At 38.2% G+C, this 24,400-nt stretch overlaps 1 protein-coding gene across 2 annotated transcripts in view; it reads left to right on the top strand.

The window, feature by feature from the left end:
- Positions 1-24,400, top strand: part of GTF2F2 (general transcription factor IIF subunit 2) — a 165,591-nt gene that overhangs the window by 24,922 nt on the left and 116,269 nt on the right. Inside the window, exon 5 of one of the 2 annotated variants that reach the window (XM_027873526.1) lies at positions 6,960-6,998. The exons of the other annotated variant lie outside the window; for it this stretch is intronic. Coding sequence (XP_027729327.1) covers positions 6,960-6,998 — 39 coding nt within the window. The remainder of the gene's footprint in view (positions 1-6,959; positions 6,999-24,400) is intronic. 2 annotated transcript variants of the gene reach the window in all.

Raw genomic sequence — 24,400 nt, 5'->3', positions numbered from 1 at the left:
TTCAGGGCAATCAGTTTGGCCTCTTTCTGAAGGATGAATTAGCAAGGAGAGAGACTTGAGGCAGGAAGACCCATTAGGAGGCTGTTGCAGTAGTTTAGATGAGGGCAGATGAGGGCATGAATTGGGGGTGTGAGTGATTGTGTAAGTGGAGAGGAGACAGACGTAAGAGATGGTGTACAGATAGAAATGATCAGATTTGGCACCTGCTTACATATGTGCAGCAACTGAGAGTGAAAAGTCAGGAATTGAGGATCCTACCAAGGTGATGATCAGTGCACTTGACCATAGTAGAGAAGTTTGGGAAAAGGGTTGTCTCTGGAGAAAAGTACTGAGTTTAGCTTTGGATATCTATCTATCTATCTATCTATCTATCTATCTATCTATCTATCTATCTATCTATCTCTCTATCTCTCTATATATATCTCTACATATAGAGATATATCTCTCTCTATATATATATTGTGTGTGTGTCTTATGTGTATATATCTATATCTATCTACATATATATGTATATATATATATGGAGAGAGAGAGAGAGAGAGAGAGAGAGAGAGAGAGAGAGAGAGAGAGGAGTTCAGCCCAGAGTTTAATCCTGCTTTAGGCACTCACAAGTTGTGTAATCATGGACACAGACATGATGTTTCCTCATCTGTAAGATAGGGGTATAGATCTTCATACAGTGCTCATAGGAAACCCTTTATAAACTTTGAAGTACTGTGTAAATGTGAGTTGATTATTAATGTGCCAGACCAGACTAGGGCTGGAACCTTGCTCTCACAGCCTCATTCTTAACACCCTAATGAACATTTTCCAATTGGTATCTTACAATCTACCTCAATTTTAATACCTCTGTAATTGAACCCATTATGTTGCACTCCCTAACATCCCTGTTTCTGTCAGTGGCACGTTCTCCTCTCAGTTGCTCATGAAACTTTAGAGTCATCTTTGATTCTTTTCATTGGCCATTATGTCTAGTCATTTATCAAATCTTGTCATTTTTAGTTTTGAAATATATTTTGTATTTGGATGCTGTCAGCAGGTTGATCTTCTTAAAACATCACTGTGATCTCATTTTTTTCAAGGATGAAGTTCTGACTACTCAGCCTGGCTTTTAGGGTCCTATGTTATCTGACACTTCCTATCAATTCCTGCTTATTCCACAATATCTGCTTTTTGGCTTATACTGTTTGTTTTGTCAAGCCTGGCTTGCCCCCTCTCCTCAGACTTTCCATATTGAAACCAAGTTGATGTGGAAGCAAGATCAAGCCCAGATTCCACATCCTCCTTGCAGTCTTCCTCAGGGGTTTGAGCCCATGTAAATCTCTCCTGAGCTCCTTACAGCTTTTCATGTCTCTGCTATTCTCTTGGTCATTTAATCATCTGTTACCTTTTGTTTTTACCTGTTTCCTGAGTGTATGCCCTGTCTTCTTGACAGGACTCAGGGACATCTAACATTTTATCTTGTATCTTTTATTATGTATCTTATATTTTGTTATACTACCTAGAACAAAGCTGGATACATAATAGGTGGTTAATAAGTATGTATTGAATGAAATTGACCGTTTTCTTCTAGTGATCTTTAGTCCTCTGAGACAGCACACTCCATCTAACCCATGTTCCAGGATATGAGGCTGGACAAAATTATTTATGAGTATTAGTTTCATTGGGTGAGATTGTGAATCACTCAGAAGCATACATTTTCTCCATGTGCATCTCATTTAACTTAAGGTGAATGATAGAGTGCTGACCAGCCCTGGTGGCCAGTAATACCAGTGCCCTCCTTCTATAGATGTTGATGCTGAGGCCCAGGAAGGTTAAGTGACTGGGCTAAGGTTACGTATACAGGGAAAAATAGAGACAGGATTTGAACCCAGAATTTCTGACTCCAGTGCCAGTGTTCTTTCCATTGTGCCATACTTCCTCAGACACTTTGTGACCCTGGGTAGGTCAATCTCAAAGCCTGTTTCCTTATCTTTAAAATGGAGGTGAGAGCACCTACCTCACAAGGTTGTTATGAGTATTAAATGAAGATGTATATAAAGTGCTTTGCAAACTTTAAATTGATACACAAATGTGAGTTACTAAATGCGTGTGAGAATCAAAACTGAGTTTTATATTTTTTGCCTCTTACTTTAGTGCATACTTTGCTACATCCATATATATAAAAACTGATGTTTTTTATTCTGGTTTTAAATAATCAAAATAACTCTTCAGTACTATTTCCCATCAGACTGTATTAGTCACTGCATAGATATCAGCAAAACATGATCTCTAAAGAGAGCTGCCATTTTAAAGCCAAAATGTATGAGAATTTTATTTTAGTGGTTGCTTAGTAAACCTTTCTACATATTCTATCTGCTAATATATAAGCCGGTATATATATAGATTTATTGAGAAATATGTAGATATAAGATTGTGTTTGAATTCCATTTCTATGGAAATACTCTTTGAAAATACAGAATTAATTACTAGTAGTTTCTCTGAAGATTGAGAGTTCAGTATTCTAGATCTCATCACCCATAATATTCCAGTGTTAATCATACTCTAATAAAACATTATTTTTAAAATATTGGTATGTATTGAAAAAGGATGTCTGTTTCTCACAGTAATCTTAGTTGTTTTAAGCAAATGTCTTCTTAATGGGGGAGTGATATTTAGTTCTGGCATGTTATTTATATTGAGGCATGTCATGGTGAGAAGCATTAAACTTTTTTCTTACTTCTTACGATTTAGCTGTCATCTGTTTGCTACTTAGTTGATATTCCTCTCCATCTTTGCTTCTACATATTAATTACATTTCATTCTTTAAGAGATAAGGACTAGACCTGTTATGTCCTTGGTCCATGGAATTTCCAGATGAGGAAACTACCTCAGTCAGTGTAGGCCAGCAGTGATGCATCTTAGGGTTTCCTAGAGCGCTGAATGGCTTCGTGACTTGTGCAGAGTCACCCAGCCAGTAGAGGTCACAAGTGAGAACACAACCCAACTTTTCCTGCCTTGGTTCTCTCTCCACTATGCCATGCATCCTCAGTAATTGCTATGTAGCTATGTTATTTGAAATTTTAGCCAGTTTATCTTTTAATTATTACTGTTTTATAAGTAGTTTTAATACTATACAGAAAAAATGGAATTTTTGATTTTCTGTTTAAATTCTCATAAATAAGAATTTAATGCTTTTGTTGACTGTGTTATATATAACTCTGAAGGAGGAAACTTTCTTTTCCAAAGGTAGTGAGACAAGTTGTCTCTATTTTAAGGTCTCAGAAAGTTGCCTAGAGCACTGAGAGGTGACTTACCCAGGGTTACACAGCCAGTATGTGTCTGAGATAGGACTTGAACCCAGGTCTTTCTTGATTCAGGGCTAGCTCTCTCTCCGTTATGCATCTCCAGAGCAGCTGTTAGTGCTTTGAATGCCTTTCCTTTGCCTATGGCTGATGAAAAAGGTGTTCCTGAAATTCTGAACCTGTTAACACTATACTGACTTCATTGCTGATAGGACTCTATTCTGTGTCTGTTTCAGCGGGTTGTCATTTTTTACTATAAGCAAGTCATACATTTTCTTTTAACCATTTTATTTACTGGAAGCTTTAGTAATATTGTTACTTATTTTCCAAGGAAATAAGTCTTAATTGTTAACATGGGTTGGTAATAACCAGAATTGCCAGCTATCATTCACCTGCTACCTATTTGACCTGATTCACCTCACTTCCAATGAAATCCCCCAACTCCCACCTTCAGAAATGCTCAGCATATTGTAATACCTCTGTATGCACACATGTGAAATAATGAAAGGTTTGGCTTTTGCTATTCATACCAGTGAACATCTTGAATCACCCCAGGTGATGATCATCTTGTGTACCTGGGGAAGAGCAAACTGAGCTGTACCATGTTGTGATTACGGGCAGGTTCTCAGGGCAGAATTCATCAGGCTCTTTGGTTCTTTGACCAGCCAGCCCACAAACCCTTTTACCTCTCAAGAAACATGTCCCAAACCGGGGGAAATAACTGTAGAAGTTTTTTTCTCCTTTTCATAACTGAAAATATTGCGGAAGGGGTATCTATAGTCTGTATTTTTCCATACATAAGTCTAGATGCAGTAATCCAGGAGAAAAATTGGAGTGTAAGGGTACACTATTAAGATAAGATTTGGAATCCCATGCTGAATTCATTTGAGTCTAGCCTGTGATTTTCTACTGTGAAAATTTTATTGCCTGGTAACTGAAGAAAGTAAAAAAGGCATTTACAGATATATTTATGTAGCCTGTCATAGATGTCTTTCTAGGATTTTAGTTATCAAATCTCTTAATCAAGTTTACAAATCTGTGCTTTGGAATTTTGAGTAGAATATGCCTTCACCCAAATAGTTCAGCTTTTTAGGAAAATAAGCCAACAGTTAAATATTTATGTTCTTTAAAAATAATTTATAGAATAGACTGTGACTTAAAATATATGATTAACCTGAATTATTATTATTGAAGATTTAACTAGTAATATTTTGCACTTTAGTCTTTTTCTAGTTATAAATTCTACATGATTCAGTTCAATTCAGCAAACACTTAATGAGTGTTTATTATGTGCATAGCACTGTGCTAGGCGCTGGGGATGCAAAGACAATATCGAAACAATAACTGCCCTCAAGGAGTTTACATTCTACTGAGGGAATGCAGCATGTGTGCAAGTAAGTAAATACAAGATATATACAAAGTCATTTCAAGAGAGAGAGATTTCTAATAACTGAAGAGAACATGGCAGGCTTCATTCATGTAAGGGATGTCACCTGAGCTGTGCTTTGAAGAAAACCAGGGATTCTGTGAGATGGAGGTGAGAACGGAGGACATTCCAGACATGAGGGAAACCCTGGGCCAGCCCCCCAGAGGCATATCATGTCATATCCTGTTCTGTCATGTCTAGGGACAAGCTTTGAATGGCAGCTAAGGCTTTGATGGCAACTTGAATTTGTGTTTTATCCTGTAGGCACTAGAGACCCACTGAAGCTATATTAGGGGCAGAGGATGAAAACATGGCTCAGATATGGTTTGTAATGTCTACTTGGCAGCTAGCTGGAGGAGGAATTAGAGAGGGAAGAGAATAGAGGGAGAGATCATTTAGGAGACTTTTGCATTGGTTCAGATAAGAGAGGATAAGGGCCTGAGCCAGAGTCAGGATTTCAGGAGTGAGAAAAAGTGTGTGAGAGATGGTGTGGATCTAGTCTACTTTTTAGTAGGAAGTTCAGAGTTTAGACATTTGCATTCTATTTGAGTTCTAACTCTAGTGTTTTGCTTATTTTAGCTAGCTGATCTCTTTGCTTATTTCTTCTCTCTTTTTATTTCTATAGAACTTCATATTTTGAAAAGAAAATGAACAGTTTAATTGATGTCTCTTTTTCACAATTTAAGAAAAATGAAATATTTTTCTTAATAACGCTTGTTTATATTATAGTCTTTCGGAGTAATTTTCTTTACAATCATCCCATGAGGGGAGCAGTGCAAAATTTTTACCTGGTTTACAGATAAAGAACCCAAGGCTCAAAGAGGGTGAGGGATTTGTCTGAAGTGACACAGCTAGTGGCTAGTCATTAGTCAAATTGAGTCTGGAACCAGAGTTCTTTGCAATTTACCTTTCTCTTGTATGCTCTGATGACTTTAATTTAGGGACAACCCTGAATTATTTTATTGGCTCTTTGTAAAAGTGGAACTTTTAGTATCCCAATAGAATAAAAAAGGTTAATAAGATGAATTCAAGGACCAGAATTACATTACTCTCTTTTTGAGGGAGTCATCAGAGGCTATATTGATGTTTCATTAGGTCTTGTAATAGGTAGCTTTTATTTCCCCTCTTTTGGTGTGCTGACAACATCAGAACTTGACACGACTGGGGTGGGTGGGAAGGATGGAAGTGATGATGGTCTTTTCCCGAGGCACATTCTATCCCTTTACTTCCCAAAGGTAAGTGTTGACAATGTAACTAACTAAACCAAGCACTGTATCATCCACATTGGAAACCATATTTTGCAGGGTCTTAGATGAAATCTCGGTTTCACCCCACCTTCAAAGCAAGCTCAGTTCTCTGTCAAATAGACCAGGAGCCTTTAATATCATCAGTCAACCTTTACCAAGAAAAAGAAGGGGCAATAAAAATAATTTGTTAAAATACAGAGAACTACCCTTTGTTTAAATCATGAATAAATATGCATTTAAAGTCTTATGATAGTGCCTCAGCTTATCATGAAGGTAATTCTGGGATCTTCTTTACATTCAAATATGGAACTCTTGATTACTGTGGTGTTATTAATTTTACAAAATGTACTCTTTGATTTTTCACAGTATTCCAAGCTGAGCAATGAGGGGTTGAATCATGAGTACCCAATCTCTCCTGGCATTCCCCCCACCTCTCAGTTTTTGCCAGTCTTCATCTTCTGCTATTATAGTATAAGAAACCAGCTTGGAATTAACCCAGTCCATTATGAAACTTTATTCTCTGTAAATCATGTCTTTTATGGGTACTGCAACCCTTTTTTTTTTTAATTACAAAGGGTTTGGTTTCCTACAATAGCCTAACAAAAATAGGGAAGAGAGACAGAAGGGGGCAGGGAAAAGAGGGAGGAAGAGAGAGACAAGGAGAGAGGGAGAAAGGAAGAGGGAGGGAAGGAAGGAAGGAAAGAGAAGAGAGGGAAGAAAAACACACACACACACACACACATACACACATACACATACACATACAGTACTTTGCCTCACTACTTTTTGTTTCCTATAGTCATTCTTTTTGTGTTCTGCTAAGGGCTGAAGAAACAGAAGCTTTTAGAAAGATGGCTTTTGAAGTTGTGTACCTACGTAGGTTTTATCCCCTTTTAAGTGCCTTCTTTTTTTTTTTAGTAGCCATTGTTTGTCATATTATAATTTTAAAGTAATTTTTGTTGTTCACCACGATCACAAAAGCACATTTTTCTTGTTCTACAGAAGGCCAGCCTGAAGAAAATTCTGAGAGCAGTAATAATGGTAAGTGTTTTGAACATGACTGCTTTACTGCACTTGAAAAATGACTTGTATTTAGACTAAAATATCTTCATTCTTTCTACCTTTACCACTTCCTTTATTTAAGCTTCATCTGCCAATTGCTTTAAGGTTCATTTATAGTGTCTGCATGATAGTGCGACCTAAAATTGAAGGATGGTTGATTCACACTGATATAATAGCATAGATAAGTTATTCATAATTTTTAAAAAATCATAAAGGCAAGCTTGCCAGGACAGACAACTTATTCTCTTCCCTGGACATCCTTTGTTATTTGGAAACATTTTTTTAAAAGCGTCTTGGTTTTTAGTTTTCTATTTAAAATATTTGGTCTTCTGATTTTGAAATCTGCTTCATTTTAACCTCTAGGGTCTGTGATCTTTTACTGCGAAAAACAAGTTATTAAGTGAATGAAGGGGGAAAGAACATCATTAATCAAAGCATTAGTATTATCAGGAAAGCACAAAGTAATTATAATCTTTATGCTGAAATGTTTTGAGAAATTTCATCATGGGAAGAAAAGTGAAGGTGTGGAAAATCACTTCTAGAACAGCACTGAGGCATTCAGCTGAAACTTGGTTCATTCAGTGCTTGTTGAAAGGGAGTCATTTTATGGTTGGCTCTTTTATGATAGATAATTTGAAATGTGGCAAAGTTTAGGGTTACTTTCAAAAAAAATCTGAAAATGAGTAAAAATCAGCTTAATCAGAATGAATAAACATTAATAAATTCAAAATATATAATGTCTACGCTTCGAAGAAATAGTGCCTTTCAAACTAAATAGCTATTGAGTATTCTAAGAAATATGTGAGTGCTAATTTGTAGGGCAATGGAATTTAAAAAATAACGTTTGGCAGTAAGTAAACTATATTGATTAGGTATGTGTATGTCATATATGCATTCCTGACAAGTTGTGGGGAAAGTAAAATTTAGCCACAAAATCCTGTTTTGATTTAGAAAATTGGAAATCTGTTGCTGCATAAAATAAATTGGCTCTACCATTGAATTAAATCACACTTAAGAATATGATGAGTAGTAAAAGGTGGTACAGTATTGTGTGTCATTGCACCTCTTCAGTTTATAAAACCTTCTCCCACATTGGATCATTGAGGGGAAAAAAATGAAAAAATTAACAATTTCAGCTTTCCAAACAAAATTATAACTTACAACTTCCCACAAAAAATGGGGGCAGATGCAGCTGGTGCATAGCCAGAAGTGACACAAAGCACTAATAATGAGCCAGAGTGCTTGAGATGACTTGCATACAAAAATTCAAGTAAAATCTTCTCTTTTTGTTAGAAAGTCTGTGTTATCCCTCTGAGTCCTGCTTTCATTGCAGTGCTTTTGACTTTGCAAAACAAACAACGCCAAGGCCTTGATGAACCCGCTGTTCTTCTTCCCCCTTTTTCCTTTTTTTGGAAAAAGTCCTTCTTGATGAATCTTAGACGTTGTCTTCTCTGTACTTTTCCCATTTTTCCCTCCTCTGTTGAAAGAGACAACATGCCCAGGTAATGGATGCTACTTCTGATTCTTGCATTTAAATATTCAAAATGCAAAAGCAGTGACATTGAGCACATTCCTCCTCTGCTTTATAAGCTTTGTAAAATTGTGCATATTGCATTGGATTTACTACTAATGAGAAATAACCAGACTAATCAACATTTAACATAGGAAAAAACTATGTTCAGTTTAACAAAAATTTACTAAATGCTTTGTGTGTGTAAGGCCTGTGTTCAAGGCCGCTAGATGGCACCATAGTGCACAGAGTACTGGTCCTGGAATTGGGAAGACCTGAGTTCAAATATGGCCTCAGACATATACCCTGTGTGTGACCTTGAGTAAGTCACTTAACGTCTATGAATAGGTAACCTATTAAGGTAAATACATCAGTACATAGAGCTTATCCACTGCAAATAGCCAGCAAGCAGTGTCTAGAATGTAAGGAGGAGTGTGTGCTTGGTTGTGTTTGGGAAATTACACTGAATTTTTAAGGATTTCAGCCTGAGCTGTCACACAAAAAAGCCATCTTCTTAACACTAGTATTCTTCTAGTGATTGTATGTGACTGCTGATCTCTGAACAGCGTCGGTCATATTTCCAATAATGATTTGAGTGAAAGAGGTAGCATAAAAAGATTGTCAAGAACACGTTTTACCGTAAAAGGAGGTGGACCAGTCACACAACAAGGGTAAGGAATAATGGACAGATGATCCACATACTGAACTGGGACTCATGACATGCTAAAATAGCTAAAGGAAGGTCCGTTGGAGAGGATTATGTAACCGTATGGCCAAGGATTACATTGAGTAAGAAAGTGAAGGTTGTGATCAGCATCATTAGAGATCATTATTGAAAATGTGGTTCTTTTTATGTGAAATAACTCTTGTTAGAATTAAAATATTGTATCATTTGTTTTTATATCACTTTCGTTTCCAAATATATTCTTCCCCAATTCCTTACCCAGAGAGCCATCCCTTGAAACGAAAGAATAAAAAAGAAAAAGAGAAAAAATCAGTTCTGTGAAACCAAACATATTAGTGAAGTCTGACAGAATATACAGTGGGTGTAATGACTAAGGCTTTTTTCTTTTGGTTCAGACCTGTGATTTCAATAATTTACTGGGAACTTCTGATAAAGAAACTCCCTCTACAAATTCAGGCCAGCAGCTACTCTGTGACTTAAAGTCTTCCTTGTGCCATTGAGAGGTGAAGTGCCTTGGCTCACTTGTAGTCACACAGCCAGTATGTGTCAGGGGCAGGACCTGAGCCCCAGACATCCTGATTGAGACCAGTCCTCTATGCACTAGGCTATGCTGACTTTCAGACATGTTTTGTATTAGTTAAATAGACTGATCTTCTACTTGATAAGCCTGTTAGTTTCATATTTGGGCTGGCTGTATTTCTTTAAAACTGTGTATTGTGGCTAAAGTTCATCATTACTTTGCTATAGTGGGCAAGTTCCAGTTAGTCAGAATTAGTCTAGTTTTAAGTTATAGTTGTGATCTGCTTCTAAGAAAACCCCCAAATCTGGACTTAATAATAAACTTTGACGTTTATATGGCACTTTAAAGTTTGCAGAAATTTTATAAAACAAATGAAGAAGTAATTATCTGTTTTATAGAAGGCCTCTTCACTTTACAAACGGTGTCATCAAAGTTCTGTGAAATAGGGAGTTCTTTGTGTGCATAAAAATTACTCATTTCACAAAATTTGGTTTACATACAGTTTTCCCGGGACACATCTATTACATAAAGTAATAACTACTTCACAGGGTTGTTGTGGGAATCAGATGTGGTAATGTATTTGCAAACTCTTTGTAAATGGTAAAGTGCTATACAGATTTAGAGTATTATTGTCAGGGTCAAGGGAGATATGTCTGCTGTATGGTCTCGTTTCTGCTAAGAGTTGAGAAAACTAAGAATAAATTTTTGTTCATTGAAAAAAATTAAATTTAAAAGAAAAAACTAAGTTTTAATATGGTTCTAACATTAACTTTGTAATCTTGGGTAAATTAAATCCCTCTTTAATTGCCACTTGTTTCCCAGTTTCATCTACAAAAGGAGGCTGTCACCTGCCCTGTCTGTAGTAAAGGATTTCTAAGGATAGGACTGAATAAGAAATGAAAACTTTTTTTTAATAAACATAATAATTATCAGATGCTACCATTAGGCCCATTTTATTCACTATTAAATAGCCTTGTTAAAAGTCACTAAGAAATTATAAAATCTATTTAGAACAAAAACAAATAACAAAGATTATACCATCAGGAGGCATAAATGTATGTTAAAAATGTATGGGAGCATTCAACAATATAACATCAATTAAAAAAATAAAGAACTAAATGTAGAGTATGCCTAACTATAAATCCATTATAGGGAACTGACTAGAAATCTGTTAGGTCTGTTAGTGAGGATTATGTGACCGTATGGACAAGGATTACATTGGGCAAGAAAGTAGTAGTTGTGATCAGCGTCATTGGAGATCACTATTGAGAATATGGTTCTTTTTATGTGAAATAATTCTTGTTAGAATTAAAAGATTATATCATTTGTTTTTGCATCACTTTTGTTTCCAAATCTATTCTTCCCCAGAAGCAATCATTTGAAACAAAAGAATAAAAAAGGAAAAGGGAAAAAATCAGTTCTGCAAAACCAAACACGGTGCTTGGCACATAATAAATGCTTAATAAATGACTAGGAATCTGTGCAAAATTACTCAGATGATAGCAAGTTTTGCTACAGAGCACCGGTAATGGGTTACTTAAGATTACAAGTGCTTTGACTAAGACGAGACATTCATCAGATAAGAAAGGTGATTTTTGAATTAGCCCTGAAACTGAAGTCAGTGAAGACTTTAATGAAAGAAAATATACCAAAACAATGAATCAAAGACAACTACAAGGTTTTGAGCGTGGATGACTGTGAAACTGGTTCAATTAATGAGAATTAGAAAGTCAGGGAGGGGGTGCGGGTAGGAATGAGTTTGGTTTTGCCTATTGTGAGTTCGGGGTGTTAATGTGCCACATCCAGTGGAAACATCTAACTTGGCTAAATGCAGATTTGCAACTCAGGGGAAGAGGGCCAGGCTGGAAATAAAGACTTAAGAATTGCCAGGATGAGCGATAACTCAAAGCCATGAAAATGGATTATATATAGTGAATAAGGAGAGAATGGTGGAGGGAAGAGAGCCTTGAGTATATCCTTGGGTAAATTCTCACATTTGGTGGATGGATGGAGGAAGAGGACTTGGAATAGTCTGCAAGTAAGGAGGAGGACCGCAGAGATAGAGAGGGTTACTCTTTCCAAGAGGAAAGAGTAGGCAGATAGCTCATAATAGTTAGAGTTTTAAATTTCATCTCTTCCAGACTTCTCATTTTATATGCAAGGAAACAGGCCCCAAGATGGTAAATGTGCCCAAGGTCATAGACAGTAGACCTAGGATTTCCATCCTGTGCAACACAGGGATCTAGGAGGATGACAGCTGAACAAACATATTTGGATTGAGTTTTAAGGATGAACGTTAAAGAGAACAGTTTCAAAAATTGGAGGTGTGGCAAGCAACCCAGACTGCAAGGATTTGAGGATTGAATGGATGGTGAGGAAGAGAATGTTATGCTACTGAATGTTTTTGTGTCTTAACAGTAGAAAATCACATATACTTTGAAGATAATTTTTCTTGGGTCTTTCTTTACACATCAAAAGGTATTCCAAAAGACTGAGAACAGTTTTAAGCTATTAAAACTTAATATTAATACTTAAGCTATTAAAGTTTAAGCATACCTTGCATTTAATTGTGTACATATCTTTTGTTACGTATTCCTTCCTAATAGATCATATACTCCACTGAGGTCAGGGATTGTGTTTGATTCATATTTGTATATTACTCCGTGCACATAGCACAGGTTCTTAGACATATTGGACACTTGATAAGCATTCATTGAATAGATTCTAAATAGCTCATTTTCTGTATCAGAGAAGTTGAGTTCTCTTGGGCCTGTTTTACAATAAAGATATTCATAGACCCAAATTCTTGTTGCAGAAGCTTTTGTGTATTTAGAATAAATCATGAACTGTTATCTGATTTACTCCCTTCCTCCCCCACCTTCTCCACATTCTTCCCCAAGCCGCCATAAGTTATGTGGATGACTTTTCAGGCATTTCATTTTTCTCATTGTTTTGTGTGTGAAATTAGTGATTCAAAAATTGGATTGTCTATAGTGCTGCAGTTATATGCAGTGAAACTGACAGGTTTTTTTCACCTTGTTTAATGTATATGAGTTAGATTTGCTAACAACCATAAATGCTTAATGTCTTATTTCTAGGTAGGACACTGAAAATTTACCTATTTGGTAAATATGCCACAGGAAATGGGACATCATAAAATGTTAATTTCTGATGCTTTTTGTACCATTCACATGCTTGGGCAGTGTGTGTGTGTGTGTGTGTGTGTGTGTAGGGGAGTCTGTGGTTATCTTCTGAGACATCATCAAGTAGGCTTTTATTTAGGCACCAATTAAATTTCTTTTCTTCTACATATCTCAACACTTTTTCTAAAAAGATTGAGAAAAAAGTAAAACATTTTGTGGAAAGTGAATGTCAGTGGAATCAATGAAGCAGTACTTAATTTATTTGAATTGCCTTCCTCTGAATTTTTTAATCTTAAATGAAATAAAGGTCCCAATAAATGACATTTTTCCAACTAATGAAGTACTGTGTGCACAGAGAATTACATTTTTCTTACCATTGTCCTACTGTGTAAATAGTATTCTAATAGAAAGCTTCTGTGCCTTTGAAGTAGTTATTTCAAAAAACAAAGACCATCCATTTTCTCAACACAAAATCTGCGTACTTGAAAGACCAAGGACAGAAGTTAGAGAAACATCCCATAGGTAATAACTGAAGTAACTACCAAGGGTGCTAAGTGACATTATTAGTTAGGGGGAGGAAAGTGAATCTAGTCAATTTAACTGAGGAGACAAATAGAAAGTCAGACAGGGATAGTAGAAGGTTAGAATGGGAGGGTGGCAGAGATATTTGGGCAGGACACTGGGAAAGATGGGAAGCAATGATTGAGGCAGAGACCAGTCTGAGAAGAGAGGGAAACCAGTGCAGATAGGAAGAGATATATAGAAGAAACTAAGTGTATACAAACTAGTCCGTGGTCTATTACAGGATTGACAAAAGTTTGTAAATTGATTGGCCCCACAAGATAAGGATTCTTGATCTTTTACTGTTCAATAGATACTTTTTATTAGTTTTTTAGATATCATCTATTCTCTTTACATTATCTTTAGCCACATGTTCCCCTGCCTCTTCATTTTACAGGTTTGTTTATTTGCTGCCGTTAGATATCTACTAGCATTCCATAAAACTGAAAAACATTTTGTTTCCATATAATCTTGATTATATCTTTTGCTTTTAGGACCCTTGTTTCCCCCTAACTTCTTCAGTCTCCAGCTGCCATATCATCCGCATCTGAGTTTAGCCCATTGAGGCTGTCTTAGCGTAAGTTTTAATGCTGGTAGAATATGTTTGAGGACTTCATCTTATCTTACCATTGAATTCTTTTTATGTTTTGTAGGAGATATTAATGAAACTCTTCAAAAAGTTCTTTTACCTATAGCCTTTAACTTTATATTGCCAATGACGGTCTCTTTGTAGGGGCTCTGGTTCATGTTGGTTGCTTTAATTCATAGAACTTGTTACCTCAAAATATAGGCCCTTAATTCTTTGTGTACATCTTTAGATGTGCTCAGGCCTATAAGTGTATATCTGGAAGAACTTAGTAGGAATTTGTAAGTGAAGTCAGACATTACCTTGTTAGAGATTTCTTATTTGTCCTTGAGTATAACTTTGTAAAACAGATCAAATAAAACTGGACTTCTTCGTTTGTGGATCTCTTTTACCCTACTGGCCAGAGGGAATGAGTTTGATAGAATAAAACTTAGAAATTGCTGACCTACCATCATATAGTAGATTTAGTATAATTTCTCAGAGTGGCCAGATTTGTAAAACAAAGAATGGTACCTAATTTATTGCGTTGCTACTTAAAGCCTCAAGGAAATTCTGAGTTCTAGATTGAAAGTACATATTAAGTAGGTCAAAAGACATTTGATGAAGTTCTTTTCCTTTAGTAGAAAGTAACAAGATATTATCCCATTTGTTATTGTCTTTCAACTCTTTCAGTCTTGGGAATGTTGTTGATGGTGGCATCTTGAAAGCTCAGGCCATTTGCCTTTGGTGGGAGACATGACATGATAGAGCGAGGGTGGGGAGAGGAGACTAAGCAGATTTCCAAACACGTCTTTCAGTCCCTCCTTATAAATTGCTGCAGACATGCCAGTGGATCCTGAGGCTTAAATCAGGTAGCCAAGGGGCAGTAAATGCCTCCCATGTGTTGGCCCATCACTATTCTTTTTTTTTTTTTTTTTAATTTTTTAAATTATTAATTTATTTTTAGTTTTCAACAATCACTTCTATATGCTTTTTCCGTACACTTCCCTCCCCAAGACGGTGTGCAATCTGACATAGTTTCTACATATACATTCCTATTAAACATATTTTCACGTTTGTCATGTTGTAGGGAAGAATTAGAACCAATAGGAAGAACCACAAGAAAGAGGAAACAAAGCAAAACCTCATCACTACCCTTAATGGCTCTTGGGGCAACACTGATTTTCCGCCATTGACATTCATCTTGACAAGTATCTAGCACTGCTTAGAACCTACTCTGTAGTGTAGAAGGGTATCTTTAGGAGATTCCTAAAGTGTTAGTCTTCAGCATTCCATCTCCACTTACAGTGAAGTCACCGGTCATTTAGTGCAGTGCAAAGAACACTGGGCCTAGATGCAAGTCCAGCACTCAACTGTGTGACCAACCTTAGATTCTTTTTCTGTGAAACAGGAATAATGGTACTTCTGTTACCTCAAAGGGTTGTGAGGAGAATGCTTTGTTTACATTAAATTACTATGGACGTGGCAGTTGTTCTCATTCCTCATCATCCTTTATAAGGAATTTTGAGCTCCAGATTATTTTTCCCTCTTAAGAACTACCATTTGAACATATCTTATGTAGGTGTATTGAACAAGCTGATTAAAATAAAATGCCGCAGTAAAATGTCAATGATTAATAGGCTTCATCCAGGCTGGCAGTATTTGTATCTTGTTAGGCTCTACCTAGCTGAAAAGGCTTCAAGTATGAGAAATGGTCCTGGTGGCCAGTTGTCTCTTGTCACAGGCCTAACCTAGTGAAATACGTAGAGGCTCGTTATTACTATTTTGGCCACCTGATAAGAATTTTTTGTCCTTGTAAACCCAATGAACTATATGAAATAGGGTTATTGTCTCTTGTAACAGTATACTAGATTTAGAGGTGAAAGAGACCTTAGGGGTCATGTAATCTAATGCTCTTATTTTACAGATGAAGAAATGAGGACCCAAAGGCATTAAGTGCCTTGTCCTCTTTGGGTCTCAGTATATGTGTATAAAATAAAGAATCATTTCATATAGAAATCACAGATTCTTAACTTGGGGTCTGTGAACTTTTAAAATAATATTTAAATAATTGCATTTAGTTAGTTTCCTTTGTAATTTTATGCATATAAAAACATTCTAACAAAGGGTCCGTTGGCTTCACCAGACTGCCAGGGGGGTCCATGACACAAAAGTTTTAAATTCCAGTAATAGATTAATTCTAAGGTCTCTTTCAGCTCTAAATCTATGCTCGGGTTCCTATCCCCAATTTTCCCTGGTCTTAATTAGCCATTAGTTATAAATTACATGGTCTTTTTCAGAAAAATATCTCCTATATAGCTCATATTTTTGATGTATCATTAGGGAGCATTTTGAGGATGACCAGTTTAATATTCATTGGTTTTGCTTAATTATAGTAATTCAAATATTCTTAAGGGTTAGGATGATAGGTGAGTGGTAATATAATTGGGATGTTAGTTTATCTTGGGTATTCATCATATGTTTATTTTGATAGAGGTGGTTGAGCCAGTATGTGTTCACTCTGAAGTTCTTCATGACCTATGACTTCATTTTGGCATTGTTGGTGTCAATGCATACAAATCCTCAGTGGTTAACAGATTGTCAGGTGTTGGCAGGGATCCAGACCCCTGTCATCATCTCCGTCTTCCCTCTCCCTCTCTATCCCTCTCTGTTGCTTTGCAAGTTTGGAAAGTTTGACACCTGATTACAAGTCTGGTGAGTGAAGCCCTTCAGCACAGAAGGAAGCCATCTGGCTCCATTCACTCTGAGCTGTCTTTTATTGAGAAAGAATGATTTCCCTCAGTACCGTAGTATGTTGTTCTTGGGAGGTGGTCAGTTTGCAGCCTGTGGTGCTCCTCTCTCCCTCTGTCTTGTTCTTCCCTCTCCCTCCCCATTTCTGGGGGATCACTCTTTCTCTTTACAGCAGGTTGATTTTCTAGGATGTGGCCATTATTTTCTCTGGAGTTGAACTGCAAGTAAAATCCGTTTATAACCTCCATTTGCCTTTTAAAAAGATTGAATCACCTAGCATTTAGCCCTCTCCATATGAAATGAGTAGTATTGTACTAAATAAGGCGGTATAGAAATTCCCAGAGTGCTATTCCTCCTAATAGATAGTTAGTATTCTGGATCACATAATTAAATAGAAATTTTGGGCTCTTGATACACAAGGCATCTGATTAAGGGGTTACGGTTGGCTTTCCAAACAATTTCAACTCGTCCCCTTTGACTGCTGTCAAGTAGTAAAAAGATAACCCATATGGGGCTTACTGTAGAATTATAGATTTTGACTGGGGAGAGAACATTGCCCTGTAGGCCCAGCAGCATAAGAGTGTAACTGCTACATCCTATCTTTGGGTACTTCTTTTTTTTTTCTCCAGCCAAAGACAGGGTTTATTAGAACATCAGTCATATTGGGCGGACTCTTAAGGAGTCCAAACATGAGTAAGCAGTGGCTCAATTAGATTATAAGAATCTGAGCCGTAGCTAGATTATAATCTAAGCATCTTAATAGAGGTGAGATGGACCTTATATACAGAAAGACTATGAGAGGGATCTAGGAGTGGCCAAGTAGTCTATGAGGTAATAGAACTCCAGGGGTGGCTAAGGGAGAATGGAACCTAGATAGGACCATGGGTGGGAAGTGGCCTGGGGCCATAGGGAGGCAAGACAATGGAGGGGAGATTGGGTGTAGCCACAGTGAAAGTCCAGTTGATTATAGCCTCAGGCTAACGCCAGAGATTTGGCCATGTGGGAAAGTCCAGGGTTTTTCCTTTCTGGGGCCCAGATCCCAACCCCATCATTCCCCCCTCAAACAAATGGGACCCAAATTCTTTTGGAATAAGGGGCAAAGGTCTCGGCTTCTGAAACTGCTTCCTGCTGGCAAGGGGTGTAGAGCTGTCCCTGCCTCGAGGGGGTCCCAAATGATGTGGTTTAAGGGTTCAGGGGTGCTGGGACCCCAAAATCATAACACGCAGGACCTGCCCAAAAGAATTTGACCCAAGCCTTCTTTCAGCCAAAGACAAGGTTTATTAGAACATCCATCATATTGGGCAGACTCTTAAGGAGTCTGAACATGGGTAAGCAGTGGCTAGATTATAAGAATCTGAGCCCATAGCTAGATTTTAAGAATCTCAGCAGTGGCTAGATTATGAGAATCAGAGCATCTTAATGGAGACAAGATGGACCTTATATACAGAAAGCCTATGGGAGGGATCTAGGAGTGGCCGAGCAGTCTGTGAGGTAATAGAATTCCAGGGAACTGGACCACATGGCCAAGGGAGAATGGAGAAATGGCCTGGGGCCATAGGGAGGTCCACAATGAAAGGTCAGTTGATGGGATTATAGCCTCAGGGGAACGCCAGAGATCTGGCCATGTGGGAAAGTCTAAGGTTTTTCCTTTCAGGGGTCTAGCTCCTAACCCCATCACAAAGAGGAGGTTGACTGGAACCAAGCACAGGCTGCATCCAGGGAGCCATGGGGGGACATTGACTGGTGCTCGCTGTTTGCTACCAACTGTAGGTGAATGACCCATAGTCTGGAAGACATAAATCTGACAGAAAAAACTGCAGGGCCCAGATATAAGCAGGGACTAGATTTAAGGCCCAGCTTTGAAAGGATAAAACATCCTTAGCTCTGTTTGGATTCAGATAATTCGGTTTTCCAACCATGCAGTATCAAATCCACCTCATAGCCAGACTCAGGAACAGCCAGGTGGGTAACATTCCCTTTCAAAGGAACATAATGGGGAAGCTGAGCCAGGAGGATTCCATCTTAGACTGTGGCTAAAATTTGTGCTCTCAGCTTTTCCCAATGCTGACTTCCCACCAGTATCACCTTCTCTGAGTAGATCGTGGCATTTCTCTCAGATGGTGGATTGATTATTGAAGGATTATGACCCATCAGACAACCCAAAATAAAATCCTATGAGCTTTTACAAAAACTCAAACAGCAAGTTTTACTAATCACAGCTTAGGAAAAACTTTTCCAGGATTTACATCTCAAACTTAAATTTGTCCTGGTGTAAAAAGCCAATCTTTGGAGATTTCTATATACTTGCAAATTCTCAGCAAGCCATACATAACCCAAACAAGCTTTTTGGCTAGTTGACACATTAAAACAATAACCAACAATAGCTAAATTATTTTAGCAGTAACCAAATTATGAAAAGTTGCTTGACATAACCAATACAGAAAGTTCACCAATTTGAAACTTGAAATAAACCCATTACCAATGAGGTGACTTCAGTTTTGTTAAATGCACTTCCAAATTACTTTACACAGAGAATCAATGTCTCATCATTAGTAGTTAAAACTGTAAATTTTATTGATGTCTTTCGATTAAAAGGGTAGTTCTGACCAATAACAACCCAAGTTAATTTTTTTTTTTAATTGGTGTGGCAGTTGAGGTTAAGTGACTTGCCCAGAGTCACACACAGCTAGTGTGTCAGATTTGAACTCAGGTCCTCCTGACTTCAGGGCCAGTGCTCTATCTACTGTTAAAACTATAAATTTAAAAGAATGTGCTTACCCAAGTTTGGAGGCTAGTTTCGTTGTCTTGAGCAGGATGTGCTGAACCTGGGTGATGCTTCCAGGCAAAGGTTGCCCCAGAGCCCAAGGCCATTGCCGGTGAGGCCCATGCTGTGGTTGCTGCCCCTCCCCCCTCCTTCCTTTCCCAGGTGGGGGAGGTCAAAATCAAAAGTGAGAGGTAAAGGGTGAAACTCTCTTCTCCTATGAAAGGGGTTAACAGATGCCCTCTTGACTCAAGGGAAGGGAGTGGGAGAAAAGAGCGACCAGGGTTGTAAGGAGGAGTTCTAGACTCCTTAATGGTCAATCACAAAACCTCCAGAATCTGCCAAGCTATTTTTAGCTGTTCTAACTTTCCCTGTAACCTCCATGAAGGAGGATTCAGAGGTGCAGAGGGAAGGGAGTAAATAAGCCTCAGGGAACCAAAAAGCAACTGCAGTTTTCCCCAATTCCCTAGCGCCAAGGGAATTAACAGAATTGAGCGTACACTTCCAGATAGGGCTTCCATCCTTGTCCTCTATGCTGCAGAAGGTGTACCTGGTCCCATGGCCTTCAACCGACCCGTTGGACCAAGACCCTGAGAGTGTCAGGCCGAGTGAGAGGCAGCCTCGTAACTGTCTGCCCGAAAAGCACCTCCAAGCCTTGGTGCTTGGAGAGCGACCCTAACTGCAGAGCGAGAAAGGAGGGAGGGGAGGCTTACATAACCTTCCAGTCTTGGCTGGAGAAGAACTTGGCGTTAGGCAGTTTCCCCATGTGGGCCACCAAAATGATGCGGTTTAGAGGTTCAGGGGTGCTGGGACCCCAAAATCACAACACACAGGTCCTGCCCGAAAGAATTGGACCCAAGTCTTCTTTCAGCCAAAGACAAGGTTTATTAGAGCATCCTTCATATTAGCCAATTCTTAAGGAGTCCAAACATGAGTAAGCAGTGGCTAGATTAGATTATAAGAATCTGAGCCTGGGTACTTCTTTGGTGAGTGAGATAATTACAGCCACTGTGTGAATCAGTTTGTTATTGTTACTGAGTCATTTCAGTCGTGTCCGACTCTTTGTGACCCCATTGGGGTTCTCTTGGCAAAGATACTGGAATGGTTTGCCATTTCCTTCTCCAGCTCATTTTACAGATGAGGAAACTTAAGCAAACAGGGTGAAGTGACTTGCCCAGAGTCTCACAGCTAATAAATGTCTGAAGTCAGATTTGAACACGGGAACATGAGGCTTCCTAACTCCAGACCTGGCACTCTATCCACTGTGCCACCTAGCTGCCAGTGTGAACCACTCAGTTAGTGAATCACTAACAAATCACTAATTTTTATCATGGCTGGAAACAGTTGTTTAAAATGTAACAATTTGTTGCCTAGCATCAGTAAAGAAGAGAGTTACTCTCAGCTATTGTTGCTTAGTCCTAAAGAGAAGAAATTGGGTGTGTTTACTGGTGGTTACTAGATAAAGGTTGGAGGGGAAGTCTCTTCAGTAATAAAGGAAATAGCAATTGCAGAGGGAGTAGCTTTATTGTACGATTGTAGGTATCTGAGAGGGAAGTCAGACTCCTAGGAATGATAGATTGAGGAGGATTGGAAGTAATAGATTTAAGGAGAACAACAGGCTAATGAGCATATAAGGTACTTAGTATGAAAAGCTTAGGGATCAATTGATTTGACATCAGAAGTGTGCTTAGAATGACAGCAAGCCCTAGTCATAAGATGTTCCTTCTCATTTCACAGGTGAGAGAGCAAGCCCAGGGAGGCTTAGCACTGTGTGCAAAGTACGTGGCAGGGCTGGAGCCAGAATGCTGGCCTCCTGTGCGTGCTCTTTGTACTGCTGATGCTTGAGGACAGAATGGGCAGCAAAGTAATGGGGGAAAGAAAAACGTTCTGTTAAATCTCTATTACAGACAAGACCTCAAGGGTAGAAAAACAAAAAACCAATTCAGCCCGCCCTCAAGGAGAGAGGTAGACATATATTAACAGCTGTAGTGCAGCTTAGAATTTGATAGTTGCATCAAAGAATTTAAGCAGAGTGAGCAAGAAGGGATCACTTCTTGCCAAGGAGAATGGGGAAGGCTTCCTTGAGGAGATGGTACCTAGATGTGCTTGGTGGGGGAAGGGAGGGAGGGGAACATGTTTTCCTTTCTAGTATGAGAGACTGTGAAGTACAAAACAGAATGAGATAATTTTTGTTGAGGGTGGCTTTTTAGTGTAAGGGATACAGTGCAGGACTTAGGGTCAGGAAGGCCTGAGTTCAAATCTAGCCTCAGACACTTAGCAACTGTGTGACCCTGGCCAAGACATGTAACTTCTCTCAGCCTTTGTTTCCTCATCTGTAAAATCAGAACCTTCCTCTCAGGATTGTTTTGAGGATCAAATGAGATAATGTATGTAAAACATTTGCAAACCTTACAGTGCCCTATAGATGTTGAGTATCATCATCATCTTCATTGAGTTAGGAGAGGCATATTGTAGAGTGCTGGCCTCAGAACCAGAAGGTCTGTGTTCTAGTCCTGCTTCTGTTGTGTCCTGGCTGTGAGAGCCTGAGCAAGACCCTGAACTTCTCTGTGGGGTAAGCAACTCTCAGAGAAGTGCTGACCTTCATTGGTGGAGGGAGTTTCTTCGTTAGGAAGTTCCTCGCACCTGTGAAATCACAGATCTCATCCCTATCCCTGCACTGTTATTAAGTTTAATATGGGAAAATTAGAGTGCAAAGACAAATCTTGTGATTGCTTGTTTGGTGCAGAAGCCAAGCCTAAAAGTCAGCTTTCCTTGGTTTATTCGTCACCTCAGTGTTAGCTCGGAGTGCACTAGAGTCCTGATAGAGTAGAGCCAAAAGGGAATAGAAAAGGTTGTATTGTATTCTCCACTCCATCTTCGTATCATAAAGGAGCTCCACCTTGGCACTTGCTCTAACTTCTGCATATATCAGAACGTGAGAGAAATCTGCAGGTGTCACAGCAGTGATAGTAGAAGTCCTCCTAGTTCCTCTCTTTGCTTTCTTGTCTGCTGGACACGCTTCCGCTCTCCTGCTTCGTTAGCATAGCAGACTTATGGTCATCTGGCACCAAGGAAATAACCAACTATTGCTGCAGCTACCCCTATATCAGTATATCATTGTTACACTTTTTTGCAAAATCAGGAGATTAGAACAGTGCAAGAAATAAAGTGCTTTTAGGGGCTACCTGCACCATCCTCAAAACAGATCTGTTAGGGGTTTTCCTCCCACCATGTTGTATCTCAATTTCATTGTAATAACTGGCTTAGACTATATTTTCATTAATTTTTCTTCTGCAGTTGACTAAGGTAAAAGTTATACTTATATTCCCTAGTAGATGGTTGTTGTTGTTTTTCCTCATCATGAGCATAATCTGGAAATTTAGGCTACCCCCTTCTTGCCAGATATTTTCTTTTGATTTTTTATTGTATTTCTGTAGTATAATACTCTGTGGAATATTTGACTTCTGCTGAAGAGTGGTAGTTGGATGGTGTATGACTAAATACTGCTGAGCAAATTAGATATTGTATGATTGTAAGGGCAAAGCCAAGCACCTTATATTTGTTTAGAAATTTTTTTGGCTTAACGTCCCTTAAAAATACAAATGCCATTCTACAACTAAGAATCACCTCCTGTGAAGGCTTTGTCTACATGCCTTAATTGCTGGTGCCTGAGTGAAAATAACAGCACTAATTTGGGGGGTTTTAAACTTTTATTTTTATTTCATTTATTATTATTAATTTTATTTCATTATTATTTATTTTTAATTAACAAGCATTTATTTTCTTTCCTTCCCCTTCCTCCTTCCTATCCCCACTTGTAAAGAAAAAAAGAAAGAAAAAGTCCTTGTAACGAATGTGCATCATCAAGCAAAATAATTTTCCATTTTCCAAAATGTGTGTTTCATTCTGCATCGGTTCCATTGCCTCCCTGTCAAGAGGTGGGGGAGCATAAATCATGACATCACAGTATGTGTTTACACTGATCAGAAGTCTGAAGTCTTTCAGAGTTGTTCATTTTCACAATGTTGTCATTATTGCATGAGTTGTTTTCCTGACTTCACTTGGTAAGAGTTCATGCTGATCTTTCCAGGGTGCTCAGAACCCACCCCTTTTGTCATTTCTTAAAGCACAGTAGTATTCATTACATTCACGTCTCTTAATTTGTTCAGCCCTTCTCCAACTGAGAGCAGCCACTTAGTTTCCAGTTCTTTTCCACTAGAAAAAGGCCTACTATCTTTTTCCTCTTCCTTTAATATCTTTGGAGTATAGACCAAGCAGAGATACTGCTTCATAATTTTGGGAGTATAGTCCCAAATTGCTTTCCAGAATGGCTAGCCCAATTTAGCTCTATCAACAGCGTGCTAATGTGCCTGATTTCTATATTCCCTCCAACATTTGTCATTTTCTCTTTTTGTTAACTTTACCAGTCTTATGGGTGTGAGTTGAAATCTCAGAGTTACTTTAATTTACAATTGTCCAATTATTAGTGACCTGATGCGTTTTTAAAAATATAGCTGATAGTTTAGATTATAGCCTGAATCAGATTAAAATATAATTGGGAAATGTTTTTAAAAATAAATAAAAATAAACACAGATAGGCTCAACTTGAGGTTTCCTAAGTCAGTATGTGGCCAGTGGGTATTTCTGTTTGACTTTGACAACACTGGCTTACATAACTTCTTTTGAGAACTATCTGTTTGTATCCTTTCACTACATATCTTAAAAATGAGACATATCAGAGAAACTTGCTACAAAGATTTTTTTTCCCCAGTTAATTGGTTCCCTTATGATTTTAGCTACATTGATTTTGTTCATGCAAAAACCTTTAAATTTTATGTAATCAAAAATTGTCCCATTTTTACCTTTTGTGATCCTCTCTGTCCTT

Source organism: Vombatus ursinus, unplaced genomic scaffold (assembly GCF_900497805.2).
Source record: "Vombatus ursinus unplaced genomic scaffold, bare-nosed wombat genome assembly UNPS02014802.1, whole genome shotgun sequence".
NCBI lineage: Eukaryota > Metazoa > Chordata > Mammalia > Diprotodontia > Vombatidae > Vombatus > Vombatus ursinus.
Note: the sequence above shows the minus strand (reverse complement) of the source record. Positions and strands in the feature narration are given on the sequence as shown.